At 38.9% G+C, this 18,621-nt stretch overlaps 2 protein-coding genes across 4 annotated transcripts in view; one reads left to right on the top strand and one right to left on the bottom strand.

Moving 5' to 3' along the window:
• The window catches only part of slc8a4b (solute carrier family 8 member 4b), a 100,397-nt gene extending 92,634 nt beyond the window's left edge, over window positions 1–7,763 (top strand). For both annotated transcript variants that reach the window (XM_017699658.2, XM_017699659.2), the window contains one exon: window positions 1,425–7,763. In XM_017699658.2, coding sequence (XP_017555147.1) covers window positions 1,425–1,804 — 380 coding nt within the window. In that variant the 3' untranslated portion in view covers window positions 1,805–7,763. The remainder of the gene's footprint in view (window positions 1–1,424) is intronic.
• Window positions 7,764–15,055: 7,292 nt separating this feature from the next.
• Window positions 15,056–18,621, bottom strand: part of plcb3 (phospholipase C, beta 3 (phosphatidylinositol-specific)) — a 71,223-nt gene continuing 67,657 nt past the window's right edge. For both annotated transcript variants that reach the window (XM_037530881.1, XM_037530884.1), the window contains one exon: window positions 15,056–18,621. This exon is cut by the window's right edge and continues 164 nt beyond it. In XM_037530881.1, the coding sequence (XP_037386778.1) occupies window positions 18,489–18,621 (133 nt within the window). In that variant the 3' untranslated portion in view covers window positions 15,056–18,488.

Here is an 18,621-nt window from a genome sequence, read left to right as displayed (position 1 = left end):
AATAAGCAAAAGTATTCATACACGTCCATTATCTTCATGTTGATTTTGGATTAAATTGCTGTAATTATGATCAACAGTGAATATGGCAGTGATGTCTCTGAATCAACATTAGTAGATCTGTTTAGGATCAACATGGCGGTGGTGCCTCTGAATCAGCATTAACTAATCAAATCTAATCAGGATCAGCCTGACAGATGTCCCTTAATCAACATTAGTAGATCTGCCCAGGTTCAACATGACAATGACTTCCCTGAAATAAACATTAGAAGATCTGTTTAGAATCAATATAGTAATGATGTTAATGAATCAGTATTCATAGTTCTGTCCAGAATGAGCCTGACGATGTCCCTGAATCGACATTAGCAAATCTATCCAGGATCAACATGGTCGTGATGTCTATCACAATGCAGACACACAGACATACGTGTACACACACACACACACACACACACACACACACACACACACACACACACACACACACAGAGCCGACAGCACATGACTGAGGTGTCCTTGAGCAAGACACCTAACCCCCAACTGCTCCCCAGGCGCTGCAGATTGGGCTGCCCACCGCTCCGGGCAAGTGTGCTCACTGCCCCCTAGTTGTGTGTGTGTGCTCACTAGTGTGTATGTGGTGTTTTGCTTCACGGATGGGTTAAATGCAGAGGTGAAATTTCCCCATTGTGGGACTAATAAGGGTCACTTAATCTTAATCAGATGGCAATGACTGGTTAAAAGAAATGCTGTTTCAGGAACAGCAAAGGGAAACTGATCCAGGAATGTGTTACTTCAAGAAACATAAATTTTATTAAGATTATACATTAAAAATACTGTCTATGCTACATGACCTTTCTCATGCTCATACAAAATAAATATCTGTTAAAATGATTTATTAAGATTAAGTGACCCTTATTAGTCCCACAATGGGGAAATTTAACCTCTGCATTTAACCCATCCGTGAAGTGAAACGCCACATACACTCTAGTGAGCACACACACACACTAGGGGTCAGTGAGCACACTTGCCCGGAGCGGTGGGCAGCCCAATCCGCAGCGCCCGGGGAGCAGTTGGGGGTTAGGTGTCTCAGTCATGTGCTGTCGGCTCTGGGGCACCGGCGACCTTCCAGTCATGGGGCTGGTTCCCTAACCTCCAGCCCACGACTGCCCCCTATTACACTTTAGATTTAAGGTTTTTTGATCGAATTGTGCACTGCCATTTCTTGTTATGCTTGGTGGAATTTTTGCCAGTGTTTTGCTTGTCCAACCTCATAGTTGCTACAGAGCATTGCATTTGTGAGTGGAGCATGAATAGGTTGACTGAAGTGTGGGCCCATATCTGCACCCTTGAAGATTAAGATGAATAAATGTTTAATTAAACCATCACAACCTTGTACCCTCTTAATTCTTTCTGTACCTTCTCCACAGACACCTTTGCCAGTAAGGTCGCTGCTATACAGGACCAGTATGCTGACGCCTCCATTGGTAACGTAACAGGCAGTAATGCGGTCAACGTATTCCTGGGCATCGGTGTGGCATGGACCATCGCTGCTGTGTACTGGCGCACCAAGGGCAAACCCTTCCAGGTGGATCCCGGCTCTCTGGCCTTCTCCGTCACACTCTTCACTGCCCTGTGTTTGGTGTGTGTCAGCGTGCTCCTGTACCGCCGGCGCCCCTCAGTGGCCAGAGGAGAACTCGGGGGCCCTCGGACTTGCAAACTGTTGACCTCATTGGTCTTCATCGTGCTTTGGCTTATCTACATTCTTCTGGCTTCTCTGGAAGCATACTGCCACATTCCTGGATTCTGAGAGAGAGAGAGAGAGAGAGAGAGAGAAAGACCCAGAGAAGGAACAGGAATGAGGTAGTGAAGGGACTTTAGGTCCACATTTTAGTCTTTCAAATGAACTATGAGTGTCTCTTCGGTTCCCACACTATAAACTTTTCCTCTCTCATCCGTCCTCTCTGTTCTCTAGCTTGTTGTGGGTTCCTTTCTCCTTTTGCCTTACTGTAAGACCTCTAAAGTTGTCTTAAAATTGTCTCTGCACTCTTAAAAATAAAGGTTCCTAGATTGTTACTGGCTAGAATGTACAATTCAATGAAAATCCATTAATTGATATAAACCGTTACATTATGTGGAGGTTCTTTAAACTTTACAAAGTTTCTTCATTTACAAAAATGCTTCTTTGAGAAACTGTTCATTGAAAGGTACTACAAAGAATCAAATGTGGTTCTTCTGTGGTATCGCTCCCAACAACCTTTTTTAGCACCTTTATTTTAAAGAGTGTACCAGTAACCAGTGAGCCTATAGAGTTTTCCTTCTTCTTCAACCACTCCCTCCTGTTTGAGCCAGTATAAAGATCCGGTTACTGAAAGTTACGTTTTTCTACTCCTTTTCAATAGTGTCAAGTGTCAATGGTTGTCAAAAGTTGTTATCGTGTAATTGTAACAGTGATATTCTAGAGGACATTTGGACCAAGACAAGTCAACGGCATCAAAGCTGAATTGAATGAAATGAAGGACTGTTAGACTGTAAGTGTTCATATGTGAAAGAGTTCAAGCCAATATCAAGAAGTAATAACTTTCTGTAAAAAATGGAAAAATTATTTGAATGTGAAGAAATGATGTAATGCGGAATGAGAAGAAGTTGGAGGATGGCAGACCTTGACAAGACATTCTGATCCTGGACTCAGAAAGGAGGGGATAAAGAACCAATCAGAATGAAGACAATTTAGAAAATGGTAGTGATGGTGCTGAAGATTACATAGTCTGTAAAAACTAAATACTGGACACAGACGCTGCCCAGTCCCAGGCTATAAAAGGATATTCAGCAGAGCCTTCTGATGGACCTTCTGAATCTATACATGCTAAACTGCAGTGAGAGTCAGGGAGCAGCGTGTGTGATGGCATTTAGCGTGGACCGCGGACACTTTTGCCATGTCAAATGAAGGAAAAGTGTTATTATGGAAATACTGGACGGGCACGGAAAATGACCTCTGCCACAGAAAAGCCCTGAAATAGTCTGTGTGCTCAGAGCATTTACACAGTCTGTTCTCACTGGAGCATTTTATGTGATCAAACGTTGCAGGTGTTATTACTATTACTGCTATTTTTATTTTGATATATTGATTACAATACCTGGTTGCTGTTGCTGTTACATGTCGTCACTGTTTATGTTGTCCAGGTCAATGTTTGTGACAATTGGACTTACTGTGATTTGAGTGTTTGGAAAGTGATAGAGCAGGAAAGAGAGGGTGTCTGAAAGAGAAAGCTAAGCTAGACAGAGAGAGTTACATTTGCTTCTCCCTCTGTCTCTGTCTGCTGTATTTCTGCATTTTAAGAATGATGGACAGAATAGTCACATGCAAACAGGAAAAAAAAAGAAAGCAGGGAAAAAAACTGGAAGAAGTGTGACAGATTTAGTACTCGTGCAGACGTTTAGCTATTCAGAGTAGCTGCCTCAGCCTAATACATTGTTTTGAGTGATGGGATGCGTATGCAGTGTATTTTTAGGACCTCCTGTTGCTAGGCGACCATTCCAGAGAGTCATTGTCTTGTCTGAGCCTGTTGATACTCTGTGTGTATGTATATGTGTGTGTGTGTGTGTGTGTGTGTGTGTGTGTGTGTGTGTGTGTGTGTGTGTGTGTGTGTGTGTGGTAATTGCTTTTAAGGTCACTACCTTTTTTTCCTGCACTCTGCTCGTTCCTTAGTCTTAATGATTTGAAGGCCAGGCCAGAAACATCCCAATGCAAAAACAACTGCTGTAATTGGATTCCATCAGCAGATAGCTGGAGTGTTTTCTGAATGAGATTGAGCAAGAGTGGGGGAGGAGCTTCAGTGATGTTTGGAGATAAAGAATAAAGGGGATTAGAGGGGAGAGTGTTTCTGGATTAGGAGTAAGATAGGTGATCATGGGAAATGCAGTTGTAGAGAACGGAAATGTAGTTTGTTGCTGCCATATCAAAACCTTGTAATCCCACTTTTGTTTTATTGTTTCTTTTTTTTATTTGTGCCATTTGAAAGCCAGCTGCCTTTTGCATTGTATGATCATTTCATTAAAATTGGACCAATAGAAATGGTCCAAACCTGCTTGTAATAAAATCTCATTACATTAAAAGGACATTCCAACCAAAACTAGCATTTAATACAGTCACATTCCAGTGACTGAACACCTAAATTAAATGGTTTATTGATTTTCTTGGTGAAAATTAGTTAACACATCCTTTACAGGGAACAAACTTTAATATGGCATGTATATGCCAACTTTACATACATACATGTATATACTCAACTTTGCTGAGCTTTCCAGTATTTAAAATTCTGCTAATAAACTGCATTAAAGTGTGTAGAAGTATGTTTTCTGTAGAGGATGTTTTTACCTTTATTACTTAGAAAATCAACAAAACATGTCGTTTTTTATTTGACCAGAGGTACCCAAGTGCAAATACTCTGTTGACTAGTTGTGTGGGCAAATTGATGATACTGTATCATTACCTTAATAAATAAAATCACAATATGATTTTCTCAGTATATTGATTATATCATAGTAACAACTGCATGTTTTACTGCAACGAAAATATAATTAGTGCAGTTTGATTGGATTTAGTGCCGAGCAGTATATAAAATGTTGAATGAAAATGATTGTACTAAGAATTTTGGCAGTTTTTTAATATGATGGTACTGTAGATGCTAATAAATACAGACGTGATGTTCTGCAGTAACGTTAACTATCTGACTTTCTGCATTCTCCAGCTTTTAAGCGGCCTATTCTCAAACTCCCTCTCTATTCTCACAATTCTCCACTAAGGTTCCTCCCACCTTCATCAGAAGGTGGTTTTGTTAGTCCATAAACATGGAAATCTTGCTCTCGAGATTATGTTGGAAGTACTGTAGCAGCAAAGTAGGTCTGCTAATAACAGATGGAGACATGGTTAAATTTGTCATTTTGGCCAGAGTGCCCCTTTAATGTACATTTTCCCTCTTCCTGTAAAATGACCATTTTGGAGAGACAAGGTTTTGTTACAACAGTGACAAATTATGTTCTGTGTGCAAGGTAGTGTCTCTGCTGGCTGCTGTCCCAGTGACCTGATCCAATCAGTGAAAGTGGTGTGTCTGGGTGTCACTGACTTTGTGTCTTGACAGGTAGAGAGAACAAGAGGGCATACATACACACACACACACACACACACACACACACACACACACACACGGTTACCCATACACATTAACCTCACACACAACAAGTGCAGTGCACATTAACCTCACACACACGTTTCTGAACACTGTCTCTTTCGCTGTCTCTGTGCCATCAGCGCTCCTGACACATGCACACAGATGCTCACATTGCCATTCATTTATAAGTCATTATGCAGTATGAATATTTGCACAGTGAGTGGTAGAGTTTTAATAATACTGAATTAGACCACTTGGTAAATCCTCATGAACACTGTTGCAGTACAGAGGTATGTTTTTGTCATTTTTGCTCTGCATGTTCATTATGTCAGTTGCTGTCATAAGAAAACCTCTAAAATGTCACACTAACAAAGATTTGTTGTCAACTGTCAAAAGCATAAGCGCATGTACTGTGGATCATCACAACTGTGATGTCATGTGTGATAACACACTCCCTCTCATGTTTTATTGGTTTTATAGAACAGTTCTGCAAAATGAAAGAAGGTAAAACAGATAAACCCCGAATATTGCATCAAATGGGCTTTAATACTGTAGTCCTGAAACAGTATCCTTCTGCATTAAGAGCTATAAAACTGTCGCAATAACAGATTTAGCTTAGCTTTTTCAATACTTTCCAGATGAACCTGAATGTGATTTTGTTCCAGACAGACTGTAAAACATTTCACAGCTCATCTTGTTCACCAAAATGTGTTCTGCTAGTTTCTGGCTAACTCTAGATTGTTGAGTTGTTTTTTCACAGCTGCTGACCAAAAGGTTTGTTAAGGGGCAACAACAGATTCAGAATATGATGTAGACACTCTTATTCGCAATCTGATTAAACCGGCTGCAGCTCAGTATCTTATAGAAGTTATGTAGGGCATTCACTTCATGTGTTTATATAAAAGTAGGAACTTACTAACAGCTAAAGCATGAAGTGAGTGGTTACTTAGTAACTGGTGTTCAGCATAACAATATGCTGTTTTACATCACTTACTTATGTAGCGTACTAGCCAACTTTAGTACAAGTGGTGTGTTCATACTGGAAAATGAAATGGGATGTAGTGCACTGCTAGTATCCGGATGGTGTACACATTGCAAATTGGATGTGCATATATGTAGCAGAAGAGCAGAGCCTGGAAAGGCCGCTGCAGTTTAATATTTCAAATGAGAAAAAGATGTCTTTGTATTTGCTTCTAACTGCATTTTTATGTAACATTATTTGTGTTAGGCTTTACACAGGGGAGAATTTCACAATGTCATAACGGAAACTGGGCATTTAGGTAATTGTTAACTTTAATCCGCTAGTGTAAGTTACATACTAATATAGGTGCAACAATATACAGCAAGGTAATTTGTCATTTCCATTCAGTGCAAAACCTTATTGTTCGATTTGAGATGATAATATACATGATAACTTTGTCAACATATAGTAGCGTTGACTGCTGTTAAAAAAACCTAGGTTTTATACAAGTCACGGTGCTTTATTAACCAGCTGTTGTTGGCCACAGCCACACCACACATAAGCTTAGCTCTAGCCTCCTAGCTCATGTCATATCTCAACTGATGCCAGTGCTCAGTTCTTCCTGATCTACACGTAAGCACAGCCAGTTGGCTAACCCTACCTTCACAATAAGAGTCCTTATAGAATAATCCAATATAAATATTGTGGAAGAATTAAACTAGAATTAACATGTGAACAACATTTCTTGGACATGCTACATCAGCCAAGTTACAGTAGCCAAGTTACTTCTGTTCTAAGTTAAATATTGTAAGAGTTTAAGTGCTTTTCAGTGTAACTTTTCAGGAGAGAATTTTTGGGCTAATCTGTTGGTCATTTTATCATGAAATGTCCACACAACTTTAATGGGAAGTGGTGTTTTCATTTGATGTAAAAAAAAAGAAAAAATATAGGCATTTAGGGTTTTCATATGACAGTGACAATGTCAGTTTTTGTTATATCAGTGCTTTTGTATGTGTGCTGGGTGGGGGGAGGTGTGGGGAGGGAGGTATGTATTTGCATGTTGAACCAGTGCTTAGATCTTTACGTCTGATGATGTTGAGTATATAAAAAAGCAAGCGTCCCCATGAAACAGCCACCAGTATTCGTGTGTGAGTGTGTGCGTGTTTGTTTTAGTCTCGGCTTGATCATGGCGTCTGTCTGTACTTCAGTGTGTCACCGTGTGTGACTGTCATTTTGTGCATTTCGTCACGCTGTCTTGTTCTTTTAAGTGTATTTTGTCATTCATTTTTGCTTTTAACCCCGTTTTTTAAAGAATTCTTCTTTTAATCACAGCACGTCGCCCTGCTCCCTCTGAGGAATCACCAAGTGCTTTCCATCCGCATGAACGATCTCCTTAATAATCTCTACGTTTGATTTGTATTGTTCTGTCATTTGACAGAGATTAGCTCTGAGGTTGAGGGTGTAGAGGTGTGTGTGAGGGGTCATTAGAGAGCCTGCCTGCACTCAGCATTTGCATGTTTCATCCTCCTTCATGACTCTATCCAATGAAATGTGGTTTTAGGAAATGTCTCAAGATATTTTTAAACATGCTTTTTTCTTTCATTAAATCCAAATTAAACTTTAAAACAGCTGATGACGATGATGTGTACTGTGATTTGTGGGTGCATTTCAGCCCAGACGCATAAATTATTTTACATTTTAAGCTGTCATATGTTAAAGAGTTCTGAGAGACAGACTTTAAAAGGCAGGAGAGAAAGAGAGAGAAAGAGAGAGAGAGAGAGAGAGAGAGAGAGAGAGAGAGAATGTGAGAGAAACAAAAAGACAGGAGAGAAAAAGTGAAGGAGAGAAAGAAAATGGGGCAGAGAGAGAGAGATGGATAGAGAAAAGAGGGAGACAAAAAGATAGGAAAAAGAAAAGAAAGACAGGGAGAGAGAGAGACTGATGAGATGAGAGTAAAAGAGAGAAGGAAGAAAAAAGTGACAGAAGAGCATGGGAGAGGTATAGAGGGCAGAAACAGAGAGAGAGAGAGAAAAAAGAGGAGAGAAAAAAGTGAAAGACAAAGAAAGAGGCAGAGAGAGATGAAGAGACATGAGGGAGACAAAATGAGAGCAAAGACAGATAAGAAAAAGATGGAAAGACGGACTGGGAGAGAGAGACAGAGTGAGAGTGAAAGCAAGAAGGAAGAAATCGACAGAAGAGAAAGGGAGAGCTATAGAGAGCAGAAACTGACAGAGAGAGAGAGAGAGAAGTTGTGTATGCGTATCTGTGTTGATTTGAGCACAGTTAAGTCTGACAGTGTGGCGCCTGCTGTTCTCCCGCCACTCTGTCATCCACTTGTCCACTGGAGAGGAACGACAGAACAAGAGGAGAAAGAGAGAGGGAAAAACAGTGTCTCCCTGGAGGAGGGACAGAAACAGAGGGAGAAAGAGAAAGAAGTGCATGCTTCTGAGCTTAACTTATGAAGGAGAGAGCGGGTGTGGCCAAAACAGTGAATGAATGAGTGAATGTGGAGACCTCTGAAGGCACAGTAGAAGAAAAAACACAAAAAAGATTCTCACTTATAAAAAAGTATAACATTTTTTTTACTTTATTTGAAGGCTGCCTGCATGAGGACTTCATAACACCTGCGTAAACATTGAATACCCTTTAAAAAGCAATAATTTGAGCTCTTATAAACAGCTGATTTGTATTTGTGTTTCCCTAACAAAGCTGCTACAGTAAATATATTAGCACTTACCAGTTAGAGGACATTAAAATCATTCATAAAACTGATATATGACTCGTAGCTGGTGTCTGCTGTAAAACACAGCTTGTTATCTTGTGGTTTCGTGAATAATGAAGTGTTACTTTTACTATTATTAAATGCGTAGGTACGTGCTAAGGGGTCTCCATGTAGGTAGTCTTCAAATACAGTGCTGCTCTTTCTTCAGTGTGAGCCTGATCTGCAATGTCAAAGCGGTCTTGGAGTTAATGTGGAATCACTGAATGCAGCTGGATCAATATGAGTCAATCTGAGAGAAACTCAGAGAGCAGGCTGTAATGCGCCGATTTGTTTTCTCATGTAGCCTGATCAGATTCGGGTGTTTAGACAAGCTGCCAGCTTGAGGCCGTTCGCCAAGATGCATTCAAAGATAGATCAAATTCAGAATGGAAATAAAGAACATTCTTTTTGTTCAAACCTCAAAGAACAAATAAAAAAGGACAGCTTGTCTAATTCTAGGGCTAATGTTAAAGAATGAGGCCATTAAGCTGCATGTCTTCTCACAAGTTGAAAGACTGAATGGTCAAATCAAGTACGGATTGCAAGTCATGGACTTCAGAATGATGCCTTAACCCTTTAAACTCCAAGGATGTCACGTCCAAGGGCTCACATTTCAATAACTCACCCGCAGAACTACGTAATGTTGCTTTATAGATGAAGGAAAAAGCAATAGGCCTCATTCAGCAACCGTTCTTAAGGAGAAATTTCTTCTTAAAAATAAGTTTTGCAAATATTCTGACGTTCGCCAGTGTTTCCTTATGTGGGATTTGTTCTTAGGTACACAATAAAGGTATGGAACTGTCACCTGGGTGGGATCCTCAAGGGTACATATCAATACCTTTAGTCAGGGAACATAATTGTTATAATAATCCAATCATTTATATTTTCTAAGTTGTATTAACTCTCCACTCTCCACATCTCGTCTCCAGGATTTTTATTTTATTGATCTGTTTTAAAACATTAGATTATGAAAAGGTACAAATACATACTTTTCACCTGAAAAATCCTATTTAATATATATAATTGGACCTTAAAACAATTTACATTGTTTGTACCTTGATGAGTGAAAAATGTACGTGCACAGAACTTTCATTTCTAACGGTGTAACTACAGAATATGCACACACTCAAGAGCACACAGGTGTGAGCAATTCTGCAGTTTACAAACACGTCATGAATCTGATGTAAATATTATGAAATGTAAATGTGAGATGATAAGATTCACCATTATCTATCAAGCTTTTCCTTAATGACCTGTTAATGATGCTTCATCACAGTGTTATGAAAGAACAAATGTCTGTCACTTTAGTTTAAGGCCTCTTCTATCAATACAATGTTCGTTGCTCACCAATGTAGATAATTATATATTGATGTCACCTTGTTATAAATGCATGATTTAATGCTTATGCATGTTTTATGAAGTCTCTATATAGGTAGCTGTCAAATGAAGTGTTACCTGTAGTGATTAAAGTGTTAAGTTCTATTTAAGAGCTTTTATTATCTGAGACAAACCAATATGTAAGAGCTCTGCAGAATTAAGACCTTTACACATAAACTCAAAATATTTACAATTTAATTGAAACTTGACCTGAGAAACAAAAAACTTTACCAACCCTGAAGACTTTTTTACACCCATAAGCAGGTACTCAATAATACATTATACGTCTGTAGTCTTAAGATGGATGAGTGAATAATAAGGCTACCATTTAATGAGGGGCCTATTAGGCGTCACTCTCAGGCCTGACTACAGAGATACACTCTAGTACTAAAAAGGTTATCACCCCCCTCTGATAGAGAGAGGCATGTAAGATAGAATTCCAAAGTGTGTTTTTTTCTGAGTGCTGTTTTCGTGAGGCTGGTAAAGGGCTTTAAGGATTACGTCCAGAACTGAGTCGTTTCAAATGCAACACAATCATTTAGTTTTTTAAAGGCACTTTTTCTTTTTTAAGAATAATCTCCAGTTCTTTCTCGCAGCGTGTTTCCTCTGGAGCTCTAATGTCACGTCAGGATTCTTAAGGAGAGAGATTGGCTTGTCCAACTGTTGCTTATAAAGAGAGAATTAAAAATTAGAAATGAAGCACTGCAGAGACGTGATAAGAGAAAAACATCATTGTCTCCTTCAAAATACACAGTCTTGGTTGTTCTGGCTGGAAATAGAGCCCATAGATTTAATGTATGTATAATATAAAAGCAGAAAGGAAGTCTGAATGATCACTTCACTGCAGTGTGAGCTGAAATGGAATTTAAATAACTCCCGACTCTGTTCACCACTGTCCAATTTATAAAATACCTTTTAAATTCTGAGTTAGTGAAAAATTCTTTGTCACAAAATATCAGTAACTGAATCCGATCTTGACTTCACGATAAAACCTGATGGATGTATTATCCTTGAGATAAATACATTTGTTCTCAAAAACTAATAAAAACAGCTTATATTAGCTTATATGACGCTGTCTAAGCTGCAGGCCATTATGGACAATGGCTCCCACCCGCTCTACAACATGGTGATGAGACACAGGAGCTCATTCAGTGCAAGACTCATTCTACCGAAATGACCACAGAGCGCCACAGGACATCATTCTTACCTGTGGCCATCAAACCCTATAACTCCTCCCTCAGTGTGTGACACTGTGGCTCATCTGTGCAAAACTCAATACCAAACTGTTCATATGTGTAATAATAATAATAATTGTGTGCAATAACTGAGAGGTACAATCATTTGAACTGTCTTATACTAGATGTTTGATATTTATTATCACAGTCTCCGCCACTTTACTATATTCATAAGAACTTAAATCTTGTGTACATATTGCAAATTTCTCTTTATCTTTGTTTAAAATGATTTTATTCTTTCACATAAATGGTTGCAACTATAACAACTGCAATTTCCCTCTGGGATCAATAAAGGATTCTGATTCTGATTCCATTATTAATAAATGAATTAAAAATATGTTAACTGTGTCCATTCAAAACTAATTCAAAGGTATCTTCTTGATAAGATCTCACATTCGTCAAGTTTGGAGTCCCAAGTTTGCTTCTTTAGTGTAGCACTGGAGCTATGAGGGTAACAGTGCTACCAAATACTAGAAGTCAATAGTCACCCAAATCTTTTCTGTAAACACATCACTAAAACTTCTCTGAACTCACTCAAACTGCATCCAGGTCTTCATTAAGGTTATAAAAATGAACAAAACTTTTGAATAGTATCTGGTAGAACCACCTTTTGCTGAAATAACAACTTTAAGACTGTTGCAGTAAGTTTCTGTCATTTCAACATTTTCTTCTTAGCAGATTTGTTCCGTATGGTTAAGATTGTTGGGTGAGGCTTGTGGGCCACAATTTTCAAATAGTGCCGCAGATTCTTGATTGGTTGAAGGTCTGGACTTTGATTTGACCATTGTAGAACGTTTATCTCTTTGTTGTTCAACCGCTCCTGTGTTGCTTTGGCTTTGTGCTTGGGATCATTGTCCTGCTGAGAGGTGAAGTTTCTTCCATGGTTCGTTTTATCAGTAAACTGCAGGAGGTTGTCTTCTTGCATGTCCCTGTATTTTGTACCATCCATTTGTTCTTTGATTCTAACAGAATCCCTGCTGAGGAAATCCATACAACATGATGCTGCCACCCCCGTACTTCACTGTTGGGAATAAGCAGACCCACACACAGCATTTTGAATTTTGGTCAGAAATCTCCATTTTTTCTCTCATCTGACCACAAAATCTTTTTATTTTATCTGGGTCACTCTGATGCTTCCTGGAAAATTCCATACATGTTTTTACTCAGTAAAGGCTTCTTTCTATGCACTCTCCCAATCAGGCCAGCTGGATGCTGAGCTCTTAATATCGTTGACTTGTGCACCTTCACTCCAGTCTCAGCCACTGAACTCTGTACTACCTTTAGAGTGACTGTTAGCCTCTATAAGCCTTCCCTCACAAGTCCCCTTCTTGTTCTTTTGGACAGTTTTGAAGGACAACCTTGTCTAGGCAGTGCCTGGGTGGTATGGCTGGTTTCCATTTCCTCACAATTGATGCAACAGTGCTTGTTGAGATATCCATGTAGCCTTGCATGTCTATAACTTAATCTCTAATTTTCTTACACTGCTCTTTGGTTCTTCATTTTTACAGCTTTCCCTCAGTTTCACAGTCTGATCAATGGTTCTTTAATTAAGGGGTCTTTTATCATTGTAAGCCTATTATGTCCTTGTTAGGGCTTCTTTCCTCTGTGTAAAATATCTAGTTTCCATAGCACAGGGGTTGAATACTTATGGAAACTGCATTTTTCAATTAGCAATTTTGTCACATTTTGATTACATCACATCAGTTATACTTTAATTCACTTTAAGGATTAATTCATTTTAAGGATCAGTCTTTTAAAGTAAAATGTCTTAGTATGATTTGTAATTCAGACAAACCTACTGACATTTAAGGGGGGGGGTTAATAGTTTTGCAAGTTCAGTAAATCAGGAAATGGCTGTATAACAGCTGCAAATCTGAAAAGATCACCACTTTTAGCGCAATAACATTTGAAAATCTTGCCAGAAGGAACCTTTGTTTCTCATCAAACCAGCAGTAAGCAGCTGTGAAAAGGGAAAATGCTACTTCAGTCTGAATTCCACTATTGTACTTCATTACTAAAGATCAGTAAGGAACCAGCCTTGTTTGCTCATTTGCTTCTAACACAAGCAACATTTGCATGTTCCAGCATTTCTGCCAGGTTAAAGCACAAAGTGCCCTGAGAAATGGTCCACATCTGTGACTACAAAACGCACATGGTGCCACTGCCTTTAAGGCCTTTCAGAAACTTCTCCTGCCTTCTCCTGACGTAATTATATGTTCTTACCTAAAATAACAAAGACAGGAGATTGTCTAAACAGACTTTGACAAAACTCAGAAATATGACTTTAACTAAGTATGACCTTCCCTTCACTGTGTCCTTACATTCTTCACTTAACACACCAAACCATATGTTAGTCTCCACAAGCAGGGCAAAAGGCTGAAAAAGGTTTTTCAGCTCAACGGGTTTGAGTATCGCACTGATCTGGTTTTTGTCATCTCGTATTCCTATAAGACTTTATACATTAACATTTTTTCAGCATGTGTTTTTAAATACTCTCCCTGTCTCACAGATTTTGCTGTTGTTGGCTGTTTTGTTTTGACGTATGTAAACATCTCACAGTGAGAGCTAGCCAGGCTCATGTTTAGCCTTCACACAGTTAGTTGTAATGCAGTGTTATACAACTAAGCCACCCAAAGTAAATTCAAAACAACTCATTTCTTGTTCTTTTTTGATCTCAAAAAGATTTCATAGATGTTGAGCAAATATATATTTTAATTTTGTCATATTTGACCTACATTTTGGTGAAAAAAATGCATTTGCCATCTTCATAGGTAAACCAACATTTATAAAAGTGTTTGTGTTTAAATGTTATTTATTTAGGCAACACAAGATTTGATATGAAGAAATTTGCAGTTGTGTCATTTAATCTTGGCATGGCTGTGTATATTAGTGGGAATTTTACAGCAGGGGGTCCTCAATCCAGAGGGCCAACGGTGTCCTAGTTAATCTGATAACAGTTACAGGGGAAAGGTTTTATGTGAAAATTCATTACAAATATCCAAGTCCAATATCCAAGACTTTCAATTGGAGTGCTACTATGGGTCCCACGGAATGAGGCTGACTAATCATATTTATGGCAATGTATATATATTTGTTTTTGGAAAGCTAGCCTGGTTCTAACAACACAAACAGTTGGTCCTGAAAATAAAGCATATGTTCTAATTCGTGCCAGACATGCAGGTAGCTTAAAATGTGTTAAAAGTTGCACTCCTCACCACCACCACCTTCTTCTCTAACTTGGGTGCCCTAACTTTTTATAAATGACTAAAGCATCAACAGTGATGTCACTGATAACATCAAGCTTCTGTCCAGTCTTTCACAAAAATTACACTTAACTGACTCGGCTCCCTCAAGTGCACGCTCTTAAGCAATGAGGAAATGAAAATGACCTCTGTAGACGCAGAACGTCCACCGTTTACATCTCCAAAATGTGATGTATTAAATAAGCACATAAACAGCCTTACAACATAATCTGACCTGAGAGGAGGAAGGAAACTCAGTTTTGTCATCTTAAAACTTCACACTTCAAAAGAAGAAACGAAACAACCAGCAAAGATGAGATTTTTGACAAAATTCTGTATTTAATGAATGTACAGTTACATGTCATTTATCAAGGTAATAAAAATTACATCCAGAGTAATTATTTTTCCCTTTCACAAGGCAGACCAGTACTTTCTCTACATACAGTGTTTCAGTAAGAAAGAAATCTGAGTGCAAGAGAAAGAGAGAAAAAAGAAAGCAAGAAAGAATGAAACAGGGACGCAAATCACATGTACTTGGTTAAAGCTGTGACTCAAGGCAGAACAGAATTAGCCCTTGGGAAAGTGTTCATTCTCCCTTCGAGCCTACATTTCATAGCAAATACAAAGTACTACAAAGTATTATTCTCTTTAAGTCAACCTAATAACCCCTGCTCTCCCTTTCGGAAGGAATAATCATTTTTCAAAATTATTACAGAAATGCCACCTTTTAACTAGATTAAACTACATACTGTACCAACTACGTCAGACTGGATCTATGGGATAGATATAAAATCTGCTTGTAATATCTATGTAATACATAAAAAGTGTAAAAACAAAGTAAAAGTGCACCAAGGGTAAAATTGAAGAGCAATGTAAGAATACCAGGACGTAGCCGATTACTGATGAATATGTAAATATAAGTTATGAATAATTTTACGGCACAAATGAATCTGGCAGAGAACAGAATCTAAAAATGTCAAAAGAACCACAAGGTCCTCACTTTGCATGGAAAAACTCACTTTAGTGTCCCCATAAGCACTGCTCAAAAACATCCCTAGTAAATTCAAACTAAGAGAGTTAAGGAAAATGCATTTTCTGTGCCACATTCAAATCAAGTGTTTAAAACTGTAAAAATGTTCAATAGATGCTTAAAACAAGACCTACATTTGTCTCCCCCGATAATGAAATGACAGATAGGCAGCAGGTGACAGTTTGAGGAGTTGGAGGATATTACCAGAGTGTGTGCAAGTGTGCATGAGTGTTGTGGAAACAGGGGGACAGACCCTCAAATGTCAAATATCTGACATCTTTCACATACCCTGAAGGTCCCCTCACTGGTATATAAAAAAAAAAACCACAGGCACAAAAATACACACACAATCCTCCATTTCACCTCTAGTCAGTAGTAGAATTTACATAAAACTACATATGCATGATTAACATGATTGAGATATACCGTAACCACTGCTACTGTTCTAATGTTTATACTGACATAACGACCCATATATAAAATTCATAACATACACAAATTAAAGGTTTTTTGATAGCATTAACATGAACGATAATCTTCATTATACATCATGAGACAGCATTTGACAGTAAGTACCATTCTCGTCTTCTTCAGACAGGCCTTTAAAGCTTTTGACTGCATGCACAAACACATTATAAAGACTTGGGGCTGACTTTAGAGCTGCAACAATCTGGTGCAACATCGTACATTCATACAAACAGCCAGCAACCACAGACACAAATACATTTATTTCAGACTTGACAGTTTCCTATAGGACTTCTAAACCTTTATCTTTCTCCTGTGGGCTTTAAGTCAGCACCGTGTAGGTTCTGTTACTTTATCAGGGAAAACCATACTGTGCATCTGTTATGCATCTAAGTATCTCTAACCGACAATCATTTGCCTATGCAATTAAACGAAGCAAGTAACAGCCCCTAAAACTAACCAAGCACATCACTTGTTTAATCACACGTAGTATTTTCTGAAATACATAAAAAGGTAGCTACTTTGTCAGAGCCCATAACGCACTGACTGTGTGGCTGTATTACAGCACATCATTAGGGCGTAATTAGTGCGCAGTGGGCAGTATATGCCTTTTGTTCCTTTGGTACAGTGGACTGGGACCAAGCCTCAGCTGGAACAGCTTGCTAGCACCGTGCTGTGAGTATGCGCATCATACCACATCCACGTTTGCAGTTCTGTGCGGTTTAATCTGAAGGGGGGCCTCTGACTCGACCTATGGTGGTGGAAGGAAAGCAGGGGGTCCTTAAAAGGCAGAAGTGCAAGAGATGATGGGAAAATAATGGGGAATAAAATGCGAAAGAAGAGAGTGCAATACAGCAAATGTGGGATATAGGAGCCCTGATTACAGTAAAATGAGTCATCCATTTTCATAGATTACAGGAAAATACCAGACATTAGAGACCCAAATGAATGCCTAATGACACCCAAAACAAAATCAGCTGGACAGTACATACCCAAGGGTGCTCAGCTCATATGCTGCACTTTTCTGAATGTTATGTAACATGGTTATGATCCTGAGTAGAACTGACCTCTAGATGCCACAAGGCCTTTTATATACTCAACGTCTCTGAATTGTGGGCCAGATTTTGGCACATCCATCAAGGGTTTCAGAAGTACACTGCGATGAGTTTTTGCTGAAATCACTCGCTACTGCGCAGAATGACATAAAAAATGTGTGCAAGTTTCCTAAACAGTAGTAGTGGTTTTGAGGAAGTGCAGTGCATGAGATATCCACACCAATTACACACAGAATTAAAGAGAAGGGATTAGATTAAGCCACACCACAGATGGAGAGATGGAGGGATAGGAAGGGAAAGACATAGAGATAGAGGGAGATAAGCAGACTGGGTGGGTGGGTTATGTATTGGTAAATGAAATTTGAGTGCAAAGCTCAAATTAAAAGAGGAGCAGTATTAAAAAAAAAAAAAAAAAATCTCATTATTGATCTCATGCAGATCTGGCTCTCTATAAGAACACCCACATATCAGTACATACATACACACAGTATCAGTTACACTAATGTGTTTTGCCTGCTATAAAAATATGTAGTGAGAATTAACATTATTGTCCTGTGGGAATGGGGAGTCAGTGGCTTATAGGATTGCCCATCTGTGCATTATTATGTAAACAAGTACCATTCAGATTAAGCATTAGCCTTGCGTTTCCATCACAGGACTCACAACTAATTTACGCTACTGCTAAAGCTACACTGCCACCTGCAGGACAGCTCAGAGCACTACAGTTCTAATTTCCCCCCATTCACACTTATGCCACAGAAATAAATAAAGATTCTCTCTCTTTAAACATTACTTTCCCCTCCCTTCCACAGGTGCTTGACACATAGTCATCGACATACACTGCCCATATGGCTAAAGCTTAGAGAACAATCTGTTATAGTTTTGGCTACAAACATAACTTTTGGTTAAAAAGAAAAAAAATATATATATAAAAAAGAAGCAGCAGACTTCAAGCTGAAGCACAAAAAGACTGCTTGATGTCCAAAACCTCACACAGGGGTAAGTGTGTGGAATTCATGAACAATAAAGCTGTAAAAAAATAACTGAAATCCTTTAAAAAAAACATTTATACAACTTCGGGTAATACTATTTCTATCATCATAATCCATAATCCATTATCCATAATCCAGTGATAATGAAGAGAAGGGCCTAAGGGAGAAAGAGCAAGCAAGTAATAACAGGATCACTAAATTGAAGCTACACTGCTGTAAGCTCCGCCTCTGAAGTGACTGGTGTGCTGGAGGAAGAGGAGTCACCCAGTGAAGCCCTGCTATTGTCCAGGCTGGGGCTCCAACTGTGATTGGGAGAGGAGAAAGGGGGCGTGCTGCAG

The sequence above is a fragment of the Pygocentrus nattereri genome, chromosome 2 (genome assembly GCF_015220715.1).
Source record: "Pygocentrus nattereri isolate fPygNat1 chromosome 2, fPygNat1.pri, whole genome shotgun sequence".
Taxonomy (NCBI): Eukaryota; Metazoa; Chordata; class Actinopteri; order Characiformes; family Serrasalmidae; genus Pygocentrus; species Pygocentrus nattereri.
The sequence above is the reverse complement of the archived record's forward strand: the minus strand, read 5'-3'. Positions and strand labels throughout refer to the sequence as shown.